The following is a 24,262-nucleotide window of genomic DNA, read 5'->3' as shown; positions in this document are numbered from 1 at the left end:
ACTAGAGGCTAACTCCAAGGCTACTGCACAAGTCACCATCAAATGTGGAATATGCCAACATGCGCAATATGTCCCTATGCTATTCTGATTAGGCATCAACCCCAAAGCCCGCTCATTGCTAAGGGTGTTTATGGATATACTCAACAAAAATATAAACGCAACACCTTTGTTACTGCTCCCATTCCCCATGGGATGGACGTAGAGACCTAAAATTCATTCCAGATACACAATATAACCATCCCTCCCAAACAGTGGTCACAAAATCAGTCCAAATGTGTGGTAGTGGGCACATCTGCTATATTGAGATAATCCATCCCACCTCACAGGTGTGCCACATCAGGATGCTGATCTGACATCATGAGTAGTGCACAGGTGTACCTCAGACTGCCCACAACAAAAGGCCACCCTGGAATGTGCAGTTTTGTCTCACAGCAAAATGCCACAGATGCCACAAGCAATGAGGGAGCGTGCAATTGGCATGCTGACAGCAGGAATGTCAACCAGATCTGTCGCCCGTGCATTGAATGTTCATTTCTCAACCATAAGCCGTCTCCACAGGCGTTTCAGAGAATATGGCAGCACATCCAACCGGCCTCACAACCGCAGACCTCGTGTAACCACACCAGCCCAGGACCTCCACATCCAGCAGGTTCACCTCCAAGATCGTCTGAGACCAGCCACCCAGACAGCTGCTGGAACAATTGGTTTGCACAACCAAACAATTTCTGCACAAACTGTCAGAAACCGTCTCAGGGACGCTCAACTGCATGCCCGTCGTCCTCATCGGGGTCTTGACCTGACTCCAGCTCGTTGCCGTAACAGACTTGTGTGGGCAAATGCTCACATTCGATGGCGTCTGGCACGTTGGAGAGGTGTGCGCTTCACGGATGAATCATGGTTCACATTGTTCAGGGCAGATGGCAGCTGAGAATGTCCCAGTTCTTGCATGGCCAGCATACTCACCGGACATGTCACCCATTGAGCATGTTCGGGATGTGCTTGACCGGCGTATACGACAGCGTGTACCAGTTCCCACGAATATCCAACAACCTCGCACAGCCATTGAAGTGGAGTGGACCAACATTCCACAGGCCATAATTGACAATCTGATAGACTCCATGCGACGATGTGTTGCACTGCATGAGGCAAATGGTGGTCACACCAGATACTGACCGGTTCTGGGTCCCCAGACCCCCAATAGTGCAAAAAACTGCACATTCCAGGGTGGCCTTTTGTTGTGGGCAGTCTGAGGTACACCTGTGCACTACTCATGATGTCAGATCAGCATCCTGATGTGGCACACCTGTGAGGTGGGATGGATTATCTCAATATAGCAGATGTGCCCACTACCACACATTTGGACTGATTTGTGACCACTGTTTGGGAGGGATGGTTATATTGTGTATCTGGAATGAATTTTAGGTCTCTACGTCCATCCCATGGGGAATGGGAGCAGTAACAAAGGTGTTGCGTTTATATTTTTGTTGAGTGTAGATTCAGTGACTATCAACCACTTCCTGGACATGGATGAGATTGAGTTGTATGCCAGGAGTGAGCAAGATATCATCCATCTCACCAGGATCTACAGAGAAAATGTTGGGATGTCATTTGGACAAGAAAAGAGTGGCTAAATGGTTGCAAAGAGAGGGAAGGTGATGCACACTAAAAGGGTGGAGTTGCCAGAAGGCAAATATACAGGGAAGCTACAAGTCCCTGGGTATCCCACAAGCCAAAGGGAACCATGATAAAAATGGATGAACATCTGTGTTTGCTGCGGGCAAACACAGTTGTAAGATGTTTCTTGCAGTTGTTCACCAGGTAAATGGTAAATGGCCTGCATTTGTATAGCGCTTTTCTAGTCCATAGGACCCCAAAGCGCTTTACACTACATTCAGTCATCCACCCATTCACACACTGGCGATGGCAAGCTACATTGTAGCCACTGACAGAGGGGAGGCTGCCGGACACAGGCGCCACCGGGCCCTCTGACCACCACCAGTAGGCAAACATGGGGTTAGTATCTTGCCCAAGGATGTTTGGCATGCAGCCAGGGTGCAGCCTGGGATCGAACCACCGACCTTCTGATTAGTGGCTGACCTGCTCTGCCACCTGAGCTACAGCCACCCTACAGGTGTTCTGTCTTAAGTTTAATGCCCCCGACTGGACCTTGTAAATTGCTGTTTACGTCATATGCACATTGACAGCGTTGTTAGTTCTCCCCTGGAAGGAGGGAGTATTTAATTGGTTCCGTTTATTTGTTTTTCTGTCTGTTTGTTAGTAGTCTAGCATGGAGCAAGATTTCATTTTGTGTAATGGTAGATACCAATAAAAGCTTGAGCTGATTTCATTGTGATGAAAACTGGGTCACAGTCAACGTCATACCAAATGTGAAAATCAGTGAACGCTATATTATCCAGGAATTTTTATGGATTTTCTTCACTTCATAACAATATACCAGGCATTGGGGGACATGAATACCTAGGTTGGCTAACCATTTGACCTTGACTTTCATTGTTAGCACCCAAGCACCTGCTTCGTTGGCACTGGCATCTACCTCTAATTTGAAAGGATGTGCAAAATCAGGGCCAACAGAGATGTCGGCAATACGTGTTGTTAGAGGAGCTTGCCAATAGCCCTTCAACAAGTTCAGTTTAGTAACAAACTTTGCCGAACCAACCCTATCGACACAATCTTCCATACTGGGAAGAGAATAGGAGTCAGGTTTGGTCCCGCTGTTCACCTTCAGAAAATCCATACAAAACGGCGGGGTTTTATCCGCTTTAGGCACTAGGAGTCATGGGGAACTCCATGCACTAGAGCTAGGAACAACAAGACCATTTTCCAGCAGATAAGAAACTCCTGTCTGGAAAAGAGCATGTTTAGTGGGATTCACCCCGTAGTCGTGCTGTTTGATTGGAGGGTGGTCCCCTATATCGACATCATGCTCCAGCACAGTGGTACGGGAAGGAGTGTATTATATTTCTCTGAACCATGGAGGTAATCGTGGTTCAGGGGGTTGGGAAGCTCATCTTGTAACCGGAAGGTTGCCGGACAGTTTGCTCAGCTCTGTTCGTCTTGGTCGTTTTGTCCTTTGGCAAGACACTTCACCTACCGCCTACTGGTAATAGCCAGAGGGGCCGATGGTGCGATATGGAAGCCTTGCTTCTGGGACGGCAGCTGTGGCTATAACTGTAGCTTGCCTCCATCAGTGTGTGAATGTGAGAGTGAATGAATAGGCCTTTGAAACCAAGATGGCGCCGCGTATGGATGCCCTGGTACTTCAGTGCGTTACTTCTGTTTTGTTTTTGTGCATAACTTGTGTGTCTGGGTACTCCTCTGGATATTCTTACACCAGAGAAGAACTTCTTAACTACAGGACTACAACACCTGTGGATTTAATTCCAATATTTGTCGCATCTGCGGCAGATTTACTACAGACCTTGATCAGGAAAGTGAGACGCCGAAGGAGAGGAAAGCGAGCCGGCGCACTCGTGCATCTGAGGAGACGCGGACTGCGAACTGCTCTTCCTGGGATCTTCCTTTCCAACGCTCACTCTGGAACAAGATGGATGAGCTGGCCCTGATGAGAAGTATGAACAGAAACTTTGCCTCCTCCTGTGACTTATGTTTTACGGAGTCGTGGCTCTGTGAGGACATCCCAGACTGCCCGCTCAAGTTGGAGGGTTTTCATCTGCTGCGCACGGACCGGCAGGCCTCTCTCTCTGGTAAGACCGCAGGTGGAGGCGTCTGCTTCTACATTAATAGTGTCACAGATGTAACAGTGATTGCTCAGCACTGCTCTTCCTCTCTGGAATACCTTTTTATACACTGCAAACCATTTTATTCTCCGCAGGAGTTTGCTTCATTCCTCTTGGCCGCTGTTTACATCCCGCTAGATGCGGATGTGCAGGCAGCTCAGTGGGCCCTCGCGGGGCAGATACTGCACATAGAGTGGGCATTCCCAGACTCTCTCATTATTGCTCTTGGGGACTTTAACAAAGCCAATCTGAGCCAAGAGCTTCCCAAATACAAGCAGTATATTAAATGCCCAACCAGAGAGGAGAGGATATTGGACCACTGTTACAGCACGATCAGCGTGGCCTAGCGCAGTGCCCCGTGCTTCACTCGGACTTTCTGACCACGTCATGATTCACCTGATCCCCGCGTACAGACAGAGGCTGAATCTCTCCAAACCTGTCGTGAGGACTAAAAAACTGTGGAGCAACGAGTCTGTGGAGGAGCTTCGCACGTGTTTGGAGACTACAGACTGGGACACAATGAAGGATGCTTCTAACAGCTTGGATGAGTTTACGGACACTGTCACCTCCTATATCCACTTCTGTGAGGACAGCATTGTGCCATCACGCACCAGGGTGAGTTATAACAATGACAAACCCTGGTTTACTGCTAAACTCAAAAAGCTGTGGCTGGAAAAGAGAAAGGTGTTCAGAAGTGGAGACAGGGACTGCTACAGAGAGGCCAAGTACAGGTTCACTAAAGAAGTGGACATTGCTAAACATCAGTACTCTGAGAAGATGCAGCAGCAGATCTCAGAGAATGACTCAGCCTCTGTGTGGAAAAGTTTTAGGAATATCACCAACTACAAGCCTAAAACCCCCCACTCCACTGATGACTTGCTCTTAGCCAACACCCTTAACGACTGTTACTGCCGTTTTAACAAGCCATCAAGCAGCCTTCACACCTCCAACAGCCCCAACAATAGAGACACTTTGGACACTCATTCCCCCACCTCTCCCCCCTCCATAGAGCCATCACCACCATCAAACACTTCACCTACAACACCCCCCTCCACACCCCACACCAAAGAGGATTTCACACCACCTCCTCCCACCACAACTCTTCATATTCATGAAGCAGATGTGAGGAAGCAGTTTAAGAGTCTGAATGCTCGAAAAGCTCCTGGCCTAGACAGTGTGTCTCCTGCCACCCTCAGACACTGTGCAAACGAGCTGGCCCCAGTGTTTTCTGGCATTTTCAACTCCTCACTGCAGGCATGTCATGTGCCTGCCTGCTTCAAGTCCTCTACCATAATCCTTGTCCCCAAGAAACCAAGGATCACTGGACTAAATGACTATAGACCTGTGGCTCTGACATCTGTGGTCATGAAGTCATTTGAGCGCCTGGTTCTCTCCTACCTCAAGACCCTCACAGCCCCCCTCCTGGACCTCCTGCAGTTTGCATACAGAGCCAACAGGTCTGTAGACGATGCAATCAACATGGCTCTACACTTCATCCTGCAGCATCTGGACTCCCCAGGAACCTACGCCAGGATCCTGTTTGTGGACTTCAGCTCTGCCTTCAACACCATCCTTCCAGACCATCTCCAAGGCAAGCTTTCCCAGATGAATGTGCCTGATCCCATCTGCCGGTGGATCACTGACTTCCTGACGGACAGGAAGCAGCATGTGAGACTGGGAAAGAAGGTCTCGGACTCCCAGACCATCAGCACCGGCTCCCCTCAGGGCTGTGTTCTTTCTCCTCTGCTCTTCTCCCTGTATACTAACTGCTGCACCTCCACCCACCAGTCTGTCAAGCTAATCAAGTTTGCAGATGACACCACCGTTATTGGACTCATCTCGGACGGGGATGAGTATGCCTACAGGAGGGAGGTTGAACGTCTGGTGTCCTGGTGCAGCCACAACAACCTGGTGCTGAATGCCCAGAAGACAGTGGAGATTATTGTGGACTTCAGGAAGCACACAGCCCCACTCCCTCCCATCATCCTAACTGACACCCTCATCACCTCTGTGGATTCATTCCGCTTCCTGGGTACCACCATCATCCAGGACCTGAAGTGGGAGCCCACCATCACCTCTGTCATCAAGAAAGCCCAGCAGAGGATGTACTTCCTGAGGCAGCTGAAGAAATTCAACCTGCCAACACGGACGATGATGCAATTCTACACTGCAATCATCGAGTCCATCCTCACCTCCTCCATCACCGTGTGGTACGCTGGAGCAACTATCAGGGACAAACAGAGACTGCAGCGTGTTGTGCGCTCTTCTGAGAAGGTGATTGGCTGCAGACTCCCATCTCTGCAGGACCTATACACCTCCAGGACACTGGGGCGTGCAGCTCGGATCACAGCTGACCCTTCTCACCCTGGACACAGTCTGTTTGACCTGCTCCCTTCAGGCAGGAGGCTCCGATCCATTCACACTAGAACCTCTCGCCATAAGAACAGTTTCTTCCCCTCTGCTGTTGGACCCATGAACAATAACCATATGACTGTTCCCACCACTAACACATGACCCTACACTGTGTTTACTGCATCATTCCGTGTTTGGCACTGATCACCACCTGCACTCATGTATATATCTATCTACTTAGCACTTTTAATTTTTATTTTTAATGTTTATTTAAGCGTTATCTGACAGTATGTTTTGCACTAAGTACTGCAGCAATTTCCTAATGTTGTAAACCTGCTCAACATTTGGCAATAAACCCTTTCTGATTCTGATTCTGATAGTGGAATTGTAAAGTGCTTTGAGAGTCTCGAGAAGTGCTATATAAATGCAATCCATTATTATTATTATTATTATTATTATTATTAATACTGTATACTATACATTAAGACAGAGAAGCCCCAAGAATCAGACGAGCCCCTGTGAACAAGCACTCAGCACCAGTGGTAAGGAAAAACTCCTTTTTAACGGGCAGAAACCTCCAGGCTCAGGGAGGGGCAGCCATTTGTCGCGACCAGTTAGTGTTGAGGGGAGAGAGAGACTACAAAATACATACTGTGTAGAGGAGCCAGAAATTAATCATAATAAATGATATGGGTGGTGTACAGAGTAGGAGAGGTGAGTGAAGAATAACATTCAGTGCATCATGAGAAGGCCCCCAGTTGCTAAGGCCTTTTGCAGCACAACGAAGGAACGGCCTAGGGTCACCTGATCAATCCTGGCTATAAAATTGATCAAAAATCTTCTAATCACTATTAACTTTTTGATTAACATACATAATTATTTACAAGCTGGAAGACAAAGAAACAAAAATGTACTGACATTCTCAGAGCAGACAATAAAACAGGCAGTGTATTTTTACAGTTACAATTTTAAGGACAGCTGACAGAACAAAGTACAACAACAAAGTGTAACACAGAAAAAAGTGCTTTTATGCATACCTGTTTGAACAACAATAAATATATTTCAAACAATAAATATATACTGCAGTTACATTTTTAAAAAGCAACTCCTACATTTGACCAAAGTCGTCACTGACACTGTCACCAGGTGATGGTTTGAGCCTCAGATGGGACCTTTCAATGTGGGGTTTCTATGTGCATGAGTTCTTTCCAGGGTTTTTTTTCGTACATTTAAAAGTAACCAGCACTGTATAAACTGTGTGTATGTGTATAAACTGTCTGTATAAACTGGCCATAGTTGTGAATGAGTGATGTGTTGCTGCCTGTTTCTCTATGCTGGCCCTAATAAAGTATTAGAGGTATACAGCTGGCTCAAGGCCCACGCTAATATTGCGTTCACACAATATTAAGCAAAGTCCGAAATTCAAAAACTATATAGGCTCAAAAAGATAATGTCAAGTACACAAAAAATTGCTCATCATTAAATTCAGAAGAGTTCAAGTTGTCCCTGACAGGAGACATTAACATAACTTGATGCACAGGAACTGAATTTGAAAACACTCCTTTTAAAATGGAAATATGATGTATCCCTGATTATTTGCAACATATGTATTGTCATTTTCTTCTATTATAGGGCAAAACACAAATACAACATTTTTGAAGACAGAGATATGTGATGCACAGAAACATACCTTCCAAATCCTCAAAAAAAAAAAAAAATCTACCTCTTTGCTAGGTGATGTGTTTTAAAATCAACCACAATTTGCACTGTGAATATTGAATGTACCACTTCTGTTCTGTTTCAAAGTACTGCAACATATGAGCCTTTTTAAATTTCATAGTCATTCCTTAAATAATAAAAACACTAACTCAAAAGACTAAAATGAAAAAAAGGAAGTTTACACTTTTTTCATTTGACCTTTCTAATTTTGTAATGTTTTATGATTCTTAACAACTTTCTCAGAGATTCTTTGATTTCTCGTGTCTGAAGAACATATATGATAGGGTTCAGCATTGGAGGAAAGACTGAGGTCAGAGACAGGTTTATGATTCTGGCATTTGGCTCTATGTTTGCACCTAGAGTAAATGTGATTAATATTGGAAGGAAATAGATTGCCACTAATGAAAGATGAGCTGTGCAGGTTTTAAAGCCCTTCGTTCTTTCTCGAACTGTGGCTACTTTAGCTAAAGCATAGCAGATACACAAATAACTCAACAAAACAATTGTAAGAGGAAGCCAAAGAATAAGAGCTGGCAAAATCTTAGCAATTACATAGCTGGGTGTATAATCATTGCATGCAAGTCGGTACATCTGACCATGGTCACAGAAATAGCTTTTAATAACAACTGATTCACAGAAGGAAAGCCTTGTAAGAAGGCCAATTGCAATTAGTATAAAGGTAATGGCCGATACCCAGAAAGAGGCAATTAAACAGAACATGAGCTTGTGAGTCACCTTCAGTTGATAATGCAGTGGGTAAACGATCGCCATAACTCTGTCATATGACAGTGCAACCAGATTTAGAGCTTGCAATGAAAGGAATATATAGCAGAAAAACAGAAATGTCAAGCAGTCATTATAGGAAATGTGGGGGTGATTAAACAAAAAGATATCGAGAACCTTTGGCACCATGGCAGAGTTACCTAATAGATCAACCAATGCAAGATTGAAAACTGCAATATATTTCGGTGTTCTTAGATTGTGATCCAAATATATTGTGGCCATGACAGCTGTGTTTGCCAGGACAGAAATAATATAAACAAAAAACAGAAAGGCATAATAATATTTTATATTAGGAATGCCAATAAATCCACTTATAATGAAAAATGCAGGACGAAAAAAAGTGATATTTTTCCCAAGTGCAGAGTTAAAAAAGTCCATTGTAAGATTTCTGCCAAGCTTATATTGCCCAAGTGCTGATGAGACAGGTGGCAGCACTGGCTGACTGGGTTTTGTTATGCACATGCAGTACACCAGATGATGAAGCTCTTGCATGCTTTAACTGTTTGCAGATCCCCTCAATGTTTATCTTCAGGCATGATCCCATGAGTGTATTCTGCAACCTGTTTTTCCCACAATATTTGCATGGTGTGTAAAATGTACATTAAATTCAGTTCCGTGACCTGATTATTCAAACCAATAACTACTAATAATAAGAAGACAACAGAAATTCCCATATATATATATATATATATATATTTTTTTTTTTTTTTTTTTTTTTTTTTTTTTTTTCAGAAATTTCAAAAATGGATTTGAGTTCAGGGCTTCTTTTGTCATATCTTACATTTTATACTGTACCAAATGTTTTAATTAGTTAAGGAGCGTTTAATAACTGGACTTGTAGTTCTCTGTAGCGATGCTGTTACAATACTAGTAGAATGTGATTTGGCATCATCTTGCTAAATGCTCAATTTGGCAAGGCCTCTCTTGAAAAAGATTCTTTCTTTATGGCTACATATTTTGCTCCAAAACCGGTATATATTATTCACTGTTAATTTGATATTTACAATATGCGATTAAGCCATAGCATCCTTTTTCTTAAAATTGCAAGTATATATATATGCACACGTATGCACACGTAAGCCAGTTTGAAAATGTACAATTTTAAGGAGTAAATAAGATGACATATCCTCAAGTATGTTTTTTATAATTATTTTAGTATGATGAAAATAATTCTCAAATCCTCTCACACAGACTTACTTGCTTAATCATGTTTGTTTCCATAACAAATACCCAATATCCATAAAGTCAGAAAGAAAACAAATCATTTCACAAACATTTTGAGAGGCAGCCAGCAAGAATTGTGTCGTGCCGATACCAACATTAAACTTCATACTTCTTGAATGTCAGAAGTATGATGTATGAGGGTGTGTGTGAGTGTTTGAATGTTTTATTTAAAAAATAAATAAATAAATATAGGGAATTGAATGCTATGACTTTGAAAACTGAATTTGAAGCATTTATATGATATAGAACACCCACAAAAATATAGCCAAAGAACATTAAACTTTTTGGATTTTCATTTGTATTTACACTCAGGGGAAGTTTCCCATTTTATATCATCAGTTTTATACAGTCCCAAATTTTTTATTTTATTTATTTATTTATTTATTTATTTATTTAGTTACATTTTAGATTTTTGTGCTTAACTGATGGGTAAAAACAAATGTTATACAATGTTCTAACTAGCGTGAGCTACATTATAGTCAAGGATAAACTCAGTACATTCGGTGCCTGGAAGTACACCCAAGTTGCAAAAAAATGTCTACTCGTGATCTCATTATACTACTCAATTATCTACTCAATATCTACTCACTACAGTACACACACTCATAACTGTACCTGTGAGAAGCCCGTAGAAAGAAATTTTTATTTTGTGAGAGTTTTAAGGCAAAGGAGGGTGGAATTGACAAAATCTAATATGAAACCTTGTATTTGGTGCTTTTGCTTCCTTGCAAGAATAAATGTCCATTATTACAGTTTTTGGCTGTTGTTGTCTTTTGTCAATTTTTATTCTCACACTAACGTTTTAGATCATTTTGCTTTTCGGTGAATAAAGTAGTTATATTGTTTATTGTTCCAAATGAAATCTTGATGCATAAAAGACTGCAATACTGTGTATGAAATACTTCGCCTACATATTCAACTTAAAAAGAAAAAAAAAATAGAATGAAAGAATAGAAATCGGGAACTACAAAGGTTTAAGTCTAAACACTTCCAATTTAGCCTGCGCTCTAGCTTTCAACAATCTTCTCAATGATTCTTTGATCTCCTGTGTCTGAAGAACATAGATTATTGGGTTTAACATGGGAGGCATGACACTGGTCATAGAAAGGTTTATGATCCTTGCATTTGGATGTATTACAGGCCAAAAAACATACACAAATATAATAGGAAGGAAATAAATTGCCACTAATGAAAGGTGACCTGTGCAGGCTTTAAAAGCTTTCACTCTTTCCCTAAATGTAGAAATATTTGACAAAGAATAACCGATACAGCAGTAACTTCCCACGATAAATGCCAGTGGAAACCCAAGAACAAGAACTATTGCCAAAAACGCAATTATATAATTAGGGGTAGCATCATTGCAGCCAAGACGATACATAGGACCATGATCACAATAGTAGCTCTGAATAATCACAGACTGACAGAAGGAAAGTCTGGTGAGAAGGCCAACTGCAACGAGTGTAAGAGTGATGGCCAAAAGCAATCAAAGACAAAATGAGCTTTTGGGTCACTCTCATTTGATAGTGCAGCGGGTACATGATAGCCATGACTCTGTCAAAGGACAATACAACCAGATTAAAAGCCTGCATTGAAATTAAAGTAAAGCAGAAAAACATGAAAGTCAAGCAGATGTTGTAAGAGATATAATAATGGTTAAACAGAGAAATGTCAAGAACCTTTGGCACCAAAGCAGAGCTACTTAACAGGTCTGTAAATGCAAGATTAAAAACTGTGATATATTTAGGACTTCTCAACATACGATCCAAAATTATTACAATCATCACTAAAGTGTTCCCCACCACTGAAAAAATGTAAATAAAACATAGAAAGACGAAATAATATCTAATATTAGGTATGCCAATGAAACCACTTATTATAAAATATGCAGATTGCACAAAGGTGGTGTTTTTCTCAACAGCTGAGTTCAAAAATTCCATTAGATAACCCTCTGTTAATCTTCTATAATTCTCTGTGCTCTATCTTCTTAGGTAGCCTTTGTTCTCTGATATTTCAGTAAAATTCAGTTTATCAGTATATCTTAATATCACCTGTGAAGGTTCAAAGTGCTCCTTCTATCCTGTTTTAATATCTTAATTAATATATTCAAGTTTTAGTTTTCTGTTTAGTTTTTCTGTTCTAATGTTTGAAATTTTGGATTCCTGTTTTAATTTTTTTCATTGTTCTATGGTTTGACTGATTTGATTGCATTGTAGCATTGCTGAATCTGGTTTCTGTTTTTGGCTATTTTAGTGAAGAGTTTTTGATTGGCATTAGAGTTGCAGTCAACATCCCTGTGTGTCTGTTTGCGGATCCTTCACTCTTGTTTTGTGTTTACACCTCGGTCCATTTGCATTTCCTTATCTTTAAATCCTAAGTGTTAGCATTCATATTAGTCTATTAGTCTATTTTACATTAAAGGTTTTTTTTTTCTTTCATGTCCTCTCCCCCTGATTGTCCTGACTGTTTTCACATGTCTTGGCTCCCTTCTTTGTCTAATTCCCAATCAGCTATTCATATATACAAGTGGCAGTTACATCAGGACAAGCAAGGCAAACACTTCTTGCCTTGCCATAAATTAAAAGGTTTCAAATTAAAATGATCTTACTCTTTTAATCTCACACTGCTCTGTCATAAAGCTCCTCACCTGTGAATTAATATGTGCATCAAAGATTTTTATTATTGCTGCCTTGTGGCCACTGTCAGCTATTGCCACTGAAAGCTGCACTTACTTCAGTCTCATAACAAAGTGTCATTTCTGCCCCTGACAGCGTGTCGTACCCCATTAAAAGTGACTGGAGCTGTAGGTTCTAAGGGCAGCAGCTTGTTTCTGGCACATGCACATTGTATATAAACCAATGGTCCATAAAACAGGCAAGTTGAACAGGTACAGGCTCAGCAACACTTTGAGATCTATGGAAATATCTCAATTTATTACATGTAACTCAGCTGTTTTGCCAAACTCTCCCTTTACTTTCATTAATATTTTAATCTCCCCTGTAGATATTGACAGGTAACTACATCATACATTGCCTTTGAATTCAGCGGATAAGTTTGACTTATCCGACTGCTTTGTTTCACTGAATGCGCCTTATAAACAGACCCATTCATCAACAGTGCGCCTTTTGGTCCAAAAAATATGGTAGGTAAATAGTGGAGGAGTGACTTTATAATAAAGCCTACTTTTTGTTTGTGTTCAGGGCATTAAACACAGTGCAGATGTCACACAGTGGAAATTTGTGTTCGTTTTAGGGTTTTTGTTGTTTTGATTGTAATATATTCGTGCATACAGTACTGATTTTATTTGCATGGTTTTACCCTGATATTTATGTTGCATGTTTTAGTGTTGTTGCATGATATTATTTTAATCCACTGTTGACTGGGCGGACAATAGCAGGCAATTGTTGAAGTGTGGGCGTGCCCTGAGGCAGCCGTGTTTGCAGTAATCGAGAGCCCAAGTGTGGAGTGCAGCTGGGCTGTGTGGCGACGCGCCCATTAGGAAGAAACAGGGCTGAGACAGGAGGTTCCTCCTTGGTTTTCTGGCTGGCGTGGTCTGTCCCTCGGAAGAGGAATTTCTATCCTGGTTTTAAAGATAAGAAACATTTGCCCGAGCGTGGCCAGACAGTGGTATTTTTTTTTTTTTTTTTGCATAGTGTATATTTATTCCTGTCGGCAGGGATTTTAGCATACTGAAAATGTTTTTATTGCATAAAGGTCCTTTTAAAATTGTGTTTGTAATTCTGAATTTCTTCCTTCTTGGGAATAAATGGTGTATTTAAGACCTGCTCAGTCTCTGCGCCCTGAGAACTGATTTACTTGCTCCCCTCGTCCTTGTACGTGAAAGAACTTTCAGGTGGGATATTTAGACCTACCAGCCTTAGTAGCTACACAAACAACAACTTCAACACAAGTAACACAAAACTACTTATCCTATTTATCCCAGGGTTTATCAATCTATCTAGGAGTGCATTTTAAGGCACACCTAGATAACTCTACCACTGCATCGACTTAACACCAGAATTCCTCTTTGTCTTCTGGCATGTGAGGCATACACATTCACATTTCAACATTATCCCTTTGATTTCCAGCTGCAAACTCACAGTTCCATATAAGACTCCTTTGTGCTCTTCAACAATATTCATATACTTTTGGTACAACAATTTCAAATGGGTGGCTTTGGCTCAGGAGGTAGAGCAGGTCTGCTAATAATTGGAAGGTTGGTGTTTTGATCCCCATCTGCTACAGTCTGCATGCCAAATGTCCTTGAGGCACTAACACCAAGTTTCTCTCTGATACAGTGGTATGCAGAAGTTTGGGCACCCCTGAAAATTTTCACGATTTTTCTTCATAAATCATTGGTTGTTTGGATCAGCAATTTCGAACACAATGATATTTGAGAAGTCAAATGAAGTTTATAGGATTTACAGAAAGTGTGCAATGGTTACTTAAATGAAACTAGAAAAATTTGCATTTCCTGCGAAAATGCAGTGTGGATGCTTTAAAGCTGAAGCTGTCTGCAAAAACTAGCTGAAAAAGCTGAAAAGTTGCAGAAATTGTAAAAACTTTGCAGAAGCAAAGGAACTTTGCTAAAATGGAATAACTTAACAGAACTGCAATATCTTAGAGGAAACATAATACTTGGAAGAAATACAATAGCATAGCAGAACTTAGCAGAAATATTGTAACTTACCAGAAACATGATAACTTCTCAAAAATACAAGAATTTAGGAGAAATAGTATAAGATAACAGAAAGAATATATTTAGCCAAAAATACTTAAACATTACGGAAACACTATGATTTAGAAAAATAGTACAACATAGCAGAAATACTGTGATTTACCAGAGACACTGTGATGAACTATGAATATTGTAATTTTAAATCAATACTATGTTTTAGCACAAATACTATAACTTGACAGAAATACTATCATTTGGCAGAAATACTATGTTTCAGCACAAATACTCTGGTTTAGCACAAATATTATAACATAGCAGAAATACAATTATATAGCAGAAATGCTGTATTTAGAAAGAAAAATATAATATAGTAGAAATAGTATGATTTAGCAGAAATACTGTAATCAGCACAGATACTGTAACATGACAGAAATTCCTCCACTTAGTAGTAATACTTTAACATAACACAAATGTTATGATTTGGCACAAAAATCATGATTTGTCAGAAATACTTTAGCAGAAATACTATGATTTAGCAGAAATACTATGATTGAGCAGAAGTACTAAGATGTAGTAAAAGTACTGTGATTTAACAGAAATACAATTATGGAGGAGTAATACTTTAAAATGGGAGAAATATTGATACACACACACATACACAGAGCCTAAAGGGAAGAGTATTTGTGCCATGGAGTGTTAACAAGAATGTGAGGTCCATATTAGAAAAGCTGGTAAAATCATAAAAGTTTGCAGAATTGTAATAAATGATGAATATGAATTACTGGTCTGTGATAGTGTATTAATTTGTAGGGAAAAAAACATGTTGACCAAGGTGGAATCGAACCCACGATCTTTTTGTTGCAGACCCGTGTCATTACCAGCTGCGCCACTGGGAAAGAGAGTGAGCACCTTGAAAAACAGGGTGATGAGCAGTCAGAATAAGATTGCGGTGAGAGGTGAAAAACGCCGTTTTTTGGAGTTACAAAACATTGTGTAACTCAAAAACTAGGTGGACTAGAAGCATAATTCTTGTACTGGGTGAATCAGCGGACTTTGGTGTACTTTGACTGCGATTTTCATTGCTCTCTGTACATCCGTCGCTGAGATATGATGAGAGAAGAAACGGAAGACCTCAGATATGATTGGCTGGCTGGGAAGCCGTGCAGGCCCTGATATGTGCATTTGAATGTCTGAGTCCTCACAGAGGATTGGCTGCTGTTAAGGTTCAAAAATTGAGGAAGGATACAAGAGGTGATCGAAGAATAACCACACTGATCCGGCCGGGTGAAGTCAAACGATGATTTTAATACACACGTGGGAAGATCGCTACAGACAGCAATTGATCTTCAACTTAATCAAAGCATAAACAGATATTTTATACCGTCAGGGCTTAAATTTAATGACGCCCCTTCAACGTCACAGATACATTTTATACATAGATCAAATCAAAACCACAATGACTTTTGACACCGTTTAAAAGAACAATTGTCTTCTATCTTCATAACAGGTGCTTCCTGTCACTGCCGGATGCTCGCTTGTCATCCTGACACCTCAGCAGCAGTTCTGCGACAAACTGCTCTTTTTGCAACCCCAAGCAAAACATGATTAAACTTTCACCTATAAATGATTCTCTCTAAGTGTGTGTGTCTGTGTGCTACCCACAATTGCACCCTATTTCACCTCGCGACTAGCTCCTGACCTCTAGACAGAGAGACAGAAGCCACTCTGATATGTAACAACTGAAACTATGTATGTGTCCTCTACTAAATAAATGTTTTAATCAAGAACCCCTACTAAAAGCTTAATATAAAAATATGAACATATAAAAGATATTAAAATAAACTGATATAAGTGTTGTGTAAGCATGTACGCAGTTTTAACCTTCTATAGCTCCAAGTCACTTACACAATAGATTGTCCGGACATCGCGCCGAACAAAGCTTCCAACCTCCAATTAACTGACCGAGCTCCAACTCTTTAATAAGCACAGATATGCATTGTGTATAAAATAGTTATAACTGCACCTGGAATACAGAGTTAACATTATCATAAACATCTTAAGGCCATCTTAAAGCTATCTGTTACATTGTTAAAGCAATGATCATACTGCAGATTATATTATGCTGGTAAAATACTTTTTGTTCATCCCCACACTGCCTGGCAGAAATATAAAGAAATAGTATGATTAAGCATAAATACTACATTTAGCAGAAATAGTATATTAAGCACAAATCCTATAAAAAGCAGAAATAGTATATTAAGCACAAATCCTATAAAAAGCAGAAATAGTATATTAAGCACAAATCCTATAAAAAGCAGAAATACTGTACTATGATTTGGTAGAAAAACTATAATTAATCAGAAATACTATATTTGGCAGAAATGCTATATTTAGCACAAATCTTATAAAATAGCAGAAATAGTGTGATTTAGCACAATAGTAATAAGTTAAACAGAAAAATTGGAAAAGCAAAATGGATAGCTGAAAAAATGCTGAACATGCTGAGGGTCCCTCAAATATACTTGTTAGATGAAAAAAATCAGCAAAAAAATATGTAACAGCCACACAATCACAAATATGTACACATAAGGAATCACACATGCACAGAGAGACACACACACAAGATCCAATTCAGTCAACCAGTCTAAATATATTGAATTTGAATCTTACAATGAGATCATCCCATTAAAAGGCTCTCTCTCTCTGCGTAGGAAATTCGTCCTTCACTCAGATTTCTTCAGATTTCAAACTCTGGAAATGAACCACTTTTTTCTCTCGTCATAACTTTTTGTTGGATTTCCACAGAGACCTGAAAATTTCCATGATTGTTCACCAAAGCCTGCTGTATGGGCTCAAAATGTGGTCATAAATATTTTGTACTTGTAAATCGGTTTTGTACTTGTAAAAAAGATTTGTATGTGTAAAAAAAATTTGTGCGTGTGTAAAGAAGATTTGTGCGTGCGTAAAAAAGATTTGTATGTGTAAAAAAGATTTGTGTGTGCGTAAAAAAGATTTGTATGTGTAAAAAAGATTTGTGTGTGTGTAAAAAAGATTTGTGTGTGTGTAAAAAAGATTTGTATGTGTAAAAAAGATTTGTGTGTGGACTTAGCCAAAAAACCCCTGCAAGTTACAACTACGAATTTTGACCCTATTTTTCTTCCTTTCATCTGATTGGTCAATGTCATGTCAATCACAAATGTAACAATCCAATCAGAGAACAGATGGGTTTGGCTGTCGGAGGGGCACTTTTTTGAACTGCAGGTCCTTGAAGGGTAATCTCTATATAAATATCCGATAGCAGTTAGGTCCCCTTACTTTCAGCAGCTGTTGAAAGGATAAAGTTGTGGTATGTCAGTGGTTAGAAATACCATTATTACTTTAGGATTAGTTTAACACAACGTCAGGGCTGACCCGGGACCATTGTTGTGAGTCACAGCGAGCAGCATAAAAGTCCTTTCACATCGGACGCAGGATGTGCTGCTAATGCTAATTGCTAACTAAAAGCAAAGGATCCAGAATTTGTTGCTGGCTGCTGAGCTCTGTGGGTTTTTGCAGCAGCTCTACCTGTACTAGATGCACCTGCTCCTTGTCGTTTTTATCTCTGACTTTATGTCAACTACAAGAGTTTCTGGTTTTTTTGCTAGTTCTTCAAATGTTCAATAAAAACATGTATGCTAATTCATAACGAAGAAACCTTTGTAATGAAGACTGTCATTTCCAAAACACTGCCCGCCCCCACCCCGCAGTCCGCAGCGCTGTTGAAAAGGCTGTGGAAGTCCCTGTATTAAACACTTAGTCCTGTGACACAAAAATCACCAAACTCGGACGACCACAGACTGTTTTCCTTCGTGGTGATGAAGGAAAACGCTGGGTTGGCATTTATTCCCTTCAAAGACCTGCAGTTCAAAAAAAGTACCCCTCCGACAGCCAAACCCATCTGATATTGATACTCCAAATAGATTTAGAGTTAGAAAGCGTTGTTTGAGGGCAAGTCAAGGCAGTTTTTGCTTTGCTCTACTCAGTTATGGCGCATTAGAAGTCCAATATCTTTAATAATTCATATTTTAATGATAAACTGTCAACACTTTAAGATTCCCCCATCTCTTCTGAACAAAACGGTGTAAGAATGACCGTTCTAGCCCCTACGGTTAGGAAATTATGGTCATTTGTTTGAGGGGAGTCGTCATTATGAGAAATAGACTGCAAAAATCCTGTGTCTCTCTGTGCTGCGTGCACCTGTTTTGGCGGGAAAAAGTGCACAGGCTCTCTGATTGGTGGATTCAAATTCAGCAGCTCCCAGGCTGCTTGACTGAGCTAGAAATTTACTTCTCTCTCCCTGTGTGTGTGTGTGTGTGTGTGTGTGTGTGTGTGTGTGTGTGTGTGTGTGACAGAGAGAGAGAGAGAGAGAGAGAGAGAGAGAGAGAGAAAGCCTTTTTATGGGATGATCTCATTGTAAGATTCAAATTCAATATATTTAGAATGGTTGACTGAATTGGATCTTGTGTGTGTCTCTCTCTGTGCATGTGTGTTTCCATATGTGTCCATATTTGTGATTGTGTGGCTGTTATATTTTTTTTTTGCCAATTTTTTTCATTTAACAAGTATATTTGAGGGACCCTTAGCATGTTCAGCATTTTTTCAGCTGTCCATTTTGCTTTTCCAATTTTTCTGTTTAAGTTATTACTATTGTGCTAAATAGTGATGGTAAATTTGATTCTTTTTACTGAATCGAGTGTTAATGAGTCACTCACCAAAGTGAATCGGGTGTTTTGAGTCATTTGATTCACTGAGTCAGTTGACCAGAGAGTGCAAAAATTTTACATTTTCACTCAAACTTAATTTGTTTCCCTTTTCATGTAAATCCCACTGCTAAGATGAATGATTAAAAAAAAAAACAAAAAAAAAAACTATTTTATAGAGAACAAAGAGCAAAAACATTTCTAAAATTAAGCAATTTCTTATCAAAATTGCTTAATAAACATTTATTTTTTTTATTTGTATTTTATTAGTATTTTCCTTAAGTGTGTCAAATATATATTTTCTCATCTAAATGTCCACTGCGCTGTGAGCCAGGGGGCGGTAATGCGCCTTAACATTGGTTGCCAACCAAGAAGAAGAAGAAGCTGTGAGCCAGGAGGGAGGGGGTGAGTGAGTCCTGAGTGATTCGTTCGGTCGCTCTTTGATTCAGCACAGGAGGGAGGGGTTAGTGAGTCCTGAGTGATTCGTTCGGTCGCTCTTTGATTCAGCACAGGAGGGAGGGGGTTAGTGAGTCCTGAGTGATTCGTTCGCTCTTTGATTCAGCACAGGAGGGAGGGGGTGAGTGAGTCCTGAGTGATTTGTTCGCTCGCTCTTTGATTCAGCACAGGAGGGAGGGGGTGAGCGAGTCCTGAGTGATTCGCTTATGCTTACGATTCAGCACAGGAAGGGAGGGGGTGAGTAGCTCAAATGTGCTGTTAGCATGTTAGCAGCGCGATGCTACTGTGAACCGAGGAGCTATTTTCTTGATTTTTCTTCCAGTTCAGAGCAGAAATGCTTTTGTTACGAAACTGGCTGTTGTTTTCCCCCCCACAATTTTAATTATAAGCTAGATATATTTCTACTAATGGAATTAGTTTGCTAACAGCAACAGGGATGAGTCAGTGAGTCAGTTGGGCTTGTGAATCATGATTCACGAGTCAGTAAAGTGATTCTGGAGTATTGAACGATTCGTTGACGAATCGAACATCACTAGTGCTAAATCATAGCATTTCTGCTGTTTTATAAGATTTGTGCTAAATATAGTATTTCTGATTAATTATAGTTTTTCTACCAAATCATAGTACAGTATTTTTGCTTTTTATAGGATTTTTATAGGATATTTATATTGCTTAATATACTATTTCTGCTTTTTATAGGATTTGTGCTTAATATAGTACTTCTGCTTATTATAGGATTTGTGCTTAATATAGTATTTCTGCTAAATGTAGTATTTATGCTTAATCATAGTATTTCTATATATTTCTGCCAGGTCCCCAGGCAGCCAATCCTCTGTGAGGACTGAGGCATTCAAATTTACATATCAGGGCCTGCACGGCTTCCCAGCCAGCCAATCATATCTTAGGGATAAGACATTCAAATTTACAAATCAGGGCCTGGACGGCTTCCCAGCCAACCAATCATATATGTGGGCTGAGGCATTCAAATTTGCATATTGGGGCCTTCGTGGCTTCTAAGCCAACAAGTCATCGATGTCATATATCTCTAAAAATTCATATTTTAATGATAAATTGTCAACACTTTCCCTCAGAGATTCCCTCATCTCTTCTGAACAAAACGGTGTAAGAATGACCGTTGTTAAGATTCAAAAATTGAGAAAGGGTACAAGAGGTGATCGAAAAATAACCACACTGGTCCGGCCGGGTGAAGTCAAACGAAGATTTTAATTCACACGTGGGAAGATCACTGGAAACAACAACTGATCTTCGACTTACTAAAGCACAAACAATTATTTTATAACATCAGGGTTTGTTTACTGACGCCCCTTCATGCGTCACCGATACATTTTATACATAGATCAGATGAACACCACAATGACTTTTCACCCAGAAAATCATCTTCTATTTTCATGGCTGGTACTTTCCGTTCTTGTCTTAAAGTGAATTGTTCCTCTTTCTTGTCGAGACATAACTAATCTCTCCTCTAAATAAGTCTAACTAATGTGTGTATGTGTTGACCTCACATGCTCTTTGTGTCACCTCTTAACTGTCTGTGTCTCGTCCTCAAATGCTCTTTCTCAATTCACCTGTTGCACCTCTGACCTTTCACTAGACCAGAGGCTCACTGAGACTATGTGTATGTCTTCTACTAAATAAATGTTTTAACCAAGAACTTCTACTAAAACCTTAATATAAAATGATCTGATATATAAGTGTTTTGTAAGCATGTATTGCAATTCCTTCTATGGCTCCAAGTCACTTGCACAATAGATTGTCCGAACATCGCGCCGAACAAAGCTTCCGACCCCCAATTAATTGACCGAGCTCCAACTCTTTAATAAGCACAGATATGCATTGTGTATAAAATAGTCATAACTGCACCTGAAATACAAGGTCAACATAATAACTGTATGCATAACATCTTAAGGCCATCTTAAAGCTATCTGTTACATTGTTAAAGCAATGATCATACTGCAGATTATATTATGCTGGTCAAATACTTTTTGTTCATCCCCACACCGTTCTGGCCAATACAGTTAGGAAATTATGGTCATTTGTTTGAGGGGAATCCTCACTATGAGAAATAGACTACAAAAATCCTGTCTCTGTGCTGCGTGTGTGCACCTGTTTTGGCGGGAAAAAGTACACAGCCTCTGTGGATTCAAATTTAGCAGCTCCCAGGCTGCTTGACTGAAAACATGCTTCTCTCTCCCTGTGTGTGTGTGTGTGTTTGTGTGTGTGTGTGCATGAGAGAGAGAGAGAGAGAGAGACCCTCTTTAGGGCACCATCTCATTGTTGGAAAAAAATATAATATATTCAGACTGGTTGACTGGCATAGACCCTCCGTGTGTCTCTCTCTCTGTGCATTTGTGCATACATATTTGATTTTGTGTGTATCTGTTGGCTGTTCCTTCTTGTTTTTTAAATTTATTTTTATTTCTTTTTTTTTTTTTTCACAGGTGAACAACAATTAGTTTTGAGGGAACTTAACTGTGTTCCGTTTTTTTTTTCAGCTTGTCATCTTACTTTTCCAGTATTTTCACTTAAGTTATTACTATTCTGCTCAATCATAGTATTTGTTCTAAATCATTGTTATTATGCTATATTGTAGTATTTCTGCTAAATCATACTATTTCTACTATATTATATTTTTCTTTCTAAATATAGCATTTCTGCTATATAATTGTATTTCTGCTATGTTATAATATTTGTGTATTTGTGCTGAAACATAGTATTTCTGCCAAATGATAGTATTTCTGTCAAATTATAGTATTTGTGCTAAAACATAGTATTGATTTAAAATTACAATATTCATAGTTCATCACAGTGTCTCTGGTAAATCACAGTATTTCTGCTCTGTTGTACTATTTTTCTAAATCATAGTGTTTCTGTAATGCTTAAGTATTTTTGACTAAATATATTCTTTCTGTTATCTTATACTATTTCTCCTAAATTCTTGTATTTTTGAGAAGTTATCATGTTGCTGGTAAGTTACAATATTTCTGCTAAGTTCTGCTATGCTATTGCATTTCTGCCAAGTATTATGTTTCCTCTAAGATATTGCAGTTCTGCTAAGTTATTTCATTTTAGCAAAGTTCCTTTGCTTCTGCAAAGTTTTTACAATTTCTGCAACTTTTCAGCTTTTTTAGCTAGTTTTTGCAGACAGCTTCAGCTTTAAAGCATCCACACTGCATTTTCGCAGGAAATGCAAATTTTTCTAGTAATAAAGATAAAGAATAAAGAGAAACAGGAACTCAATAGTGTGGATGCTTAAAGCATCCACACAATTAGGCAGGTGCATAAATTTGGGCACCCCAACAGAAAAATTACATCAATATTTAGTGGATCCTCCTTTTGCAGAAATAACAGCCTCTAAATGTTTCCTATAGCTTCCAATGAGACTTTGGATTCTGGTTGAAGGTATTTTGGACCACTCTTCCTTACAAAACATCTCCAGTTCAGTCAGGTTTGGTGGTTTCCGAGCATGGATGGCCTGCTTAAGTGACACCATAGATTTTCAATAATATTCAGGTCTGGGGACTGAGATGGCCACTCCAGAACGTTGTACTTGTTTCTCTGCATGAATGCCTTAGTAGATTTTGAGCAGTGTTTAGGGCCGTTGTCTTGTTGAAATATCCAGCCCTGGCGCAACTTCAACTTTGTGACTGATTCTTGAACATTGTTCTCAAGAATCTGCTGATATTTACTGGAATCCATGCGACCCTCAACTTTAACAAGATTCCCAGTACCTGCACTGGCCACACAGCCCCATAGCATGATAGAACCCCCACCAAATTTTACTGTGGGTAGCAGGTGTTTTTCTTGGGATGCTGTGTTCTGTTTCTGCCATGCATACCGCCTCTTGTTATGTCCAAATAACTCAATTTTTGTTTCATCAGTCCACAGCACCTTATTCCAAAATGAAGCTGGCTTGTCCAAATGTGCTTTAGCATATCTCAAGAGACACTGTTTGTGGCATTTGCGCAGAAAGGGCTTCTTCTGCATCACTCACCCATACAGCATCTCCTTGTGCAAAGTGCGCTGAATATTTGAACGATGCAAAGTGACACCATCTGCAGCAAAATGATGTTGTGGGTCTTTGGAGCTGGTATGTGGGTTGACTCTAACTGTTCTCACCATCCTTTGCCTTTGCTTGTCTGAGATTTTCCCTGGCATGCCACTTTGGGCCTTAAACAGAACTGTGCCTGTGGTCTTCCATTTCCTCACTACATTCCTCACAGTGGAAACTGACAGCTGAAATCTCTGAGATAGCTTTTGGTATCCTTCCCCTAAACCATGATGTCAAACAATCTTTGTTTTCAGGTCATTTGAGAGTTGTTTTGAGGCTCCCATGTTGCCACTCTTCAGAGAAGATGCAAAGAGGAGAAAAACTTGCAACTGGCCACCTTAAATACCCTTTCTCATGATTGGATTGACCTGTGTATGTAGGTCAAGGGTTAGTGAACTTACCAAACAAATTTTGTGTTCCAATAATTAGCGCTAAAGGTATTTAAATCAATAAAATGACAAGGGCGCCCAAATTTAGTTTAAGTAAC

The 24,262-nt window shown here is 39.9% G+C and overlaps 1 protein-coding gene and 1 pseudogene across 1 annotated transcript; both read right to left on the bottom strand.

Moving 5' to 3' along the window:
• Positions 1-8,018: 8,018 nt before the first annotated feature.
• On the bottom strand, positions 8,019-8,990 carry LOC143420728 (olfactory receptor 1E16-like). The gene has a single exon (XM_076888841.1). It carries the CDS (start codon positions 8,988-8,990, stop codon positions 8,019-8,021), a length of 972 nt encoding a protein of 323 aa, XP_076744956.1.
• Positions 8,991-10,843: 1,853 nt separating this feature from the next.
• On the bottom strand, positions 10,844-16,436 carry LOC143420727 (olfactory receptor 1-like; annotated as a pseudogene).
• Between the last annotated feature and the right edge of the window lie 7,826 nt (positions 16,437-24,262).

This window comes from Maylandia zebra, linkage group LG10 (genome assembly GCF_041146795.1).
Source record: "Maylandia zebra isolate NMK-2024a linkage group LG10, Mzebra_GT3a, whole genome shotgun sequence".
Lineage (NCBI taxonomy): Eukaryota > Metazoa > Chordata > Actinopteri > Cichliformes > Cichlidae > Maylandia > Maylandia zebra.
Note: the sequence above shows the minus strand (reverse complement) of the source record. Positions and strands in the feature narration are given on the sequence as shown.

Excerpts from the sequence above, each read along its gene's own strand:
- LOC143420728 (XM_076888841.1), bottom strand. The coding sequence starts at position 8,990 with ATGGACTTTTTTAACTCTGCACTTGGGAAAAATATCACTTTTTTTCGT.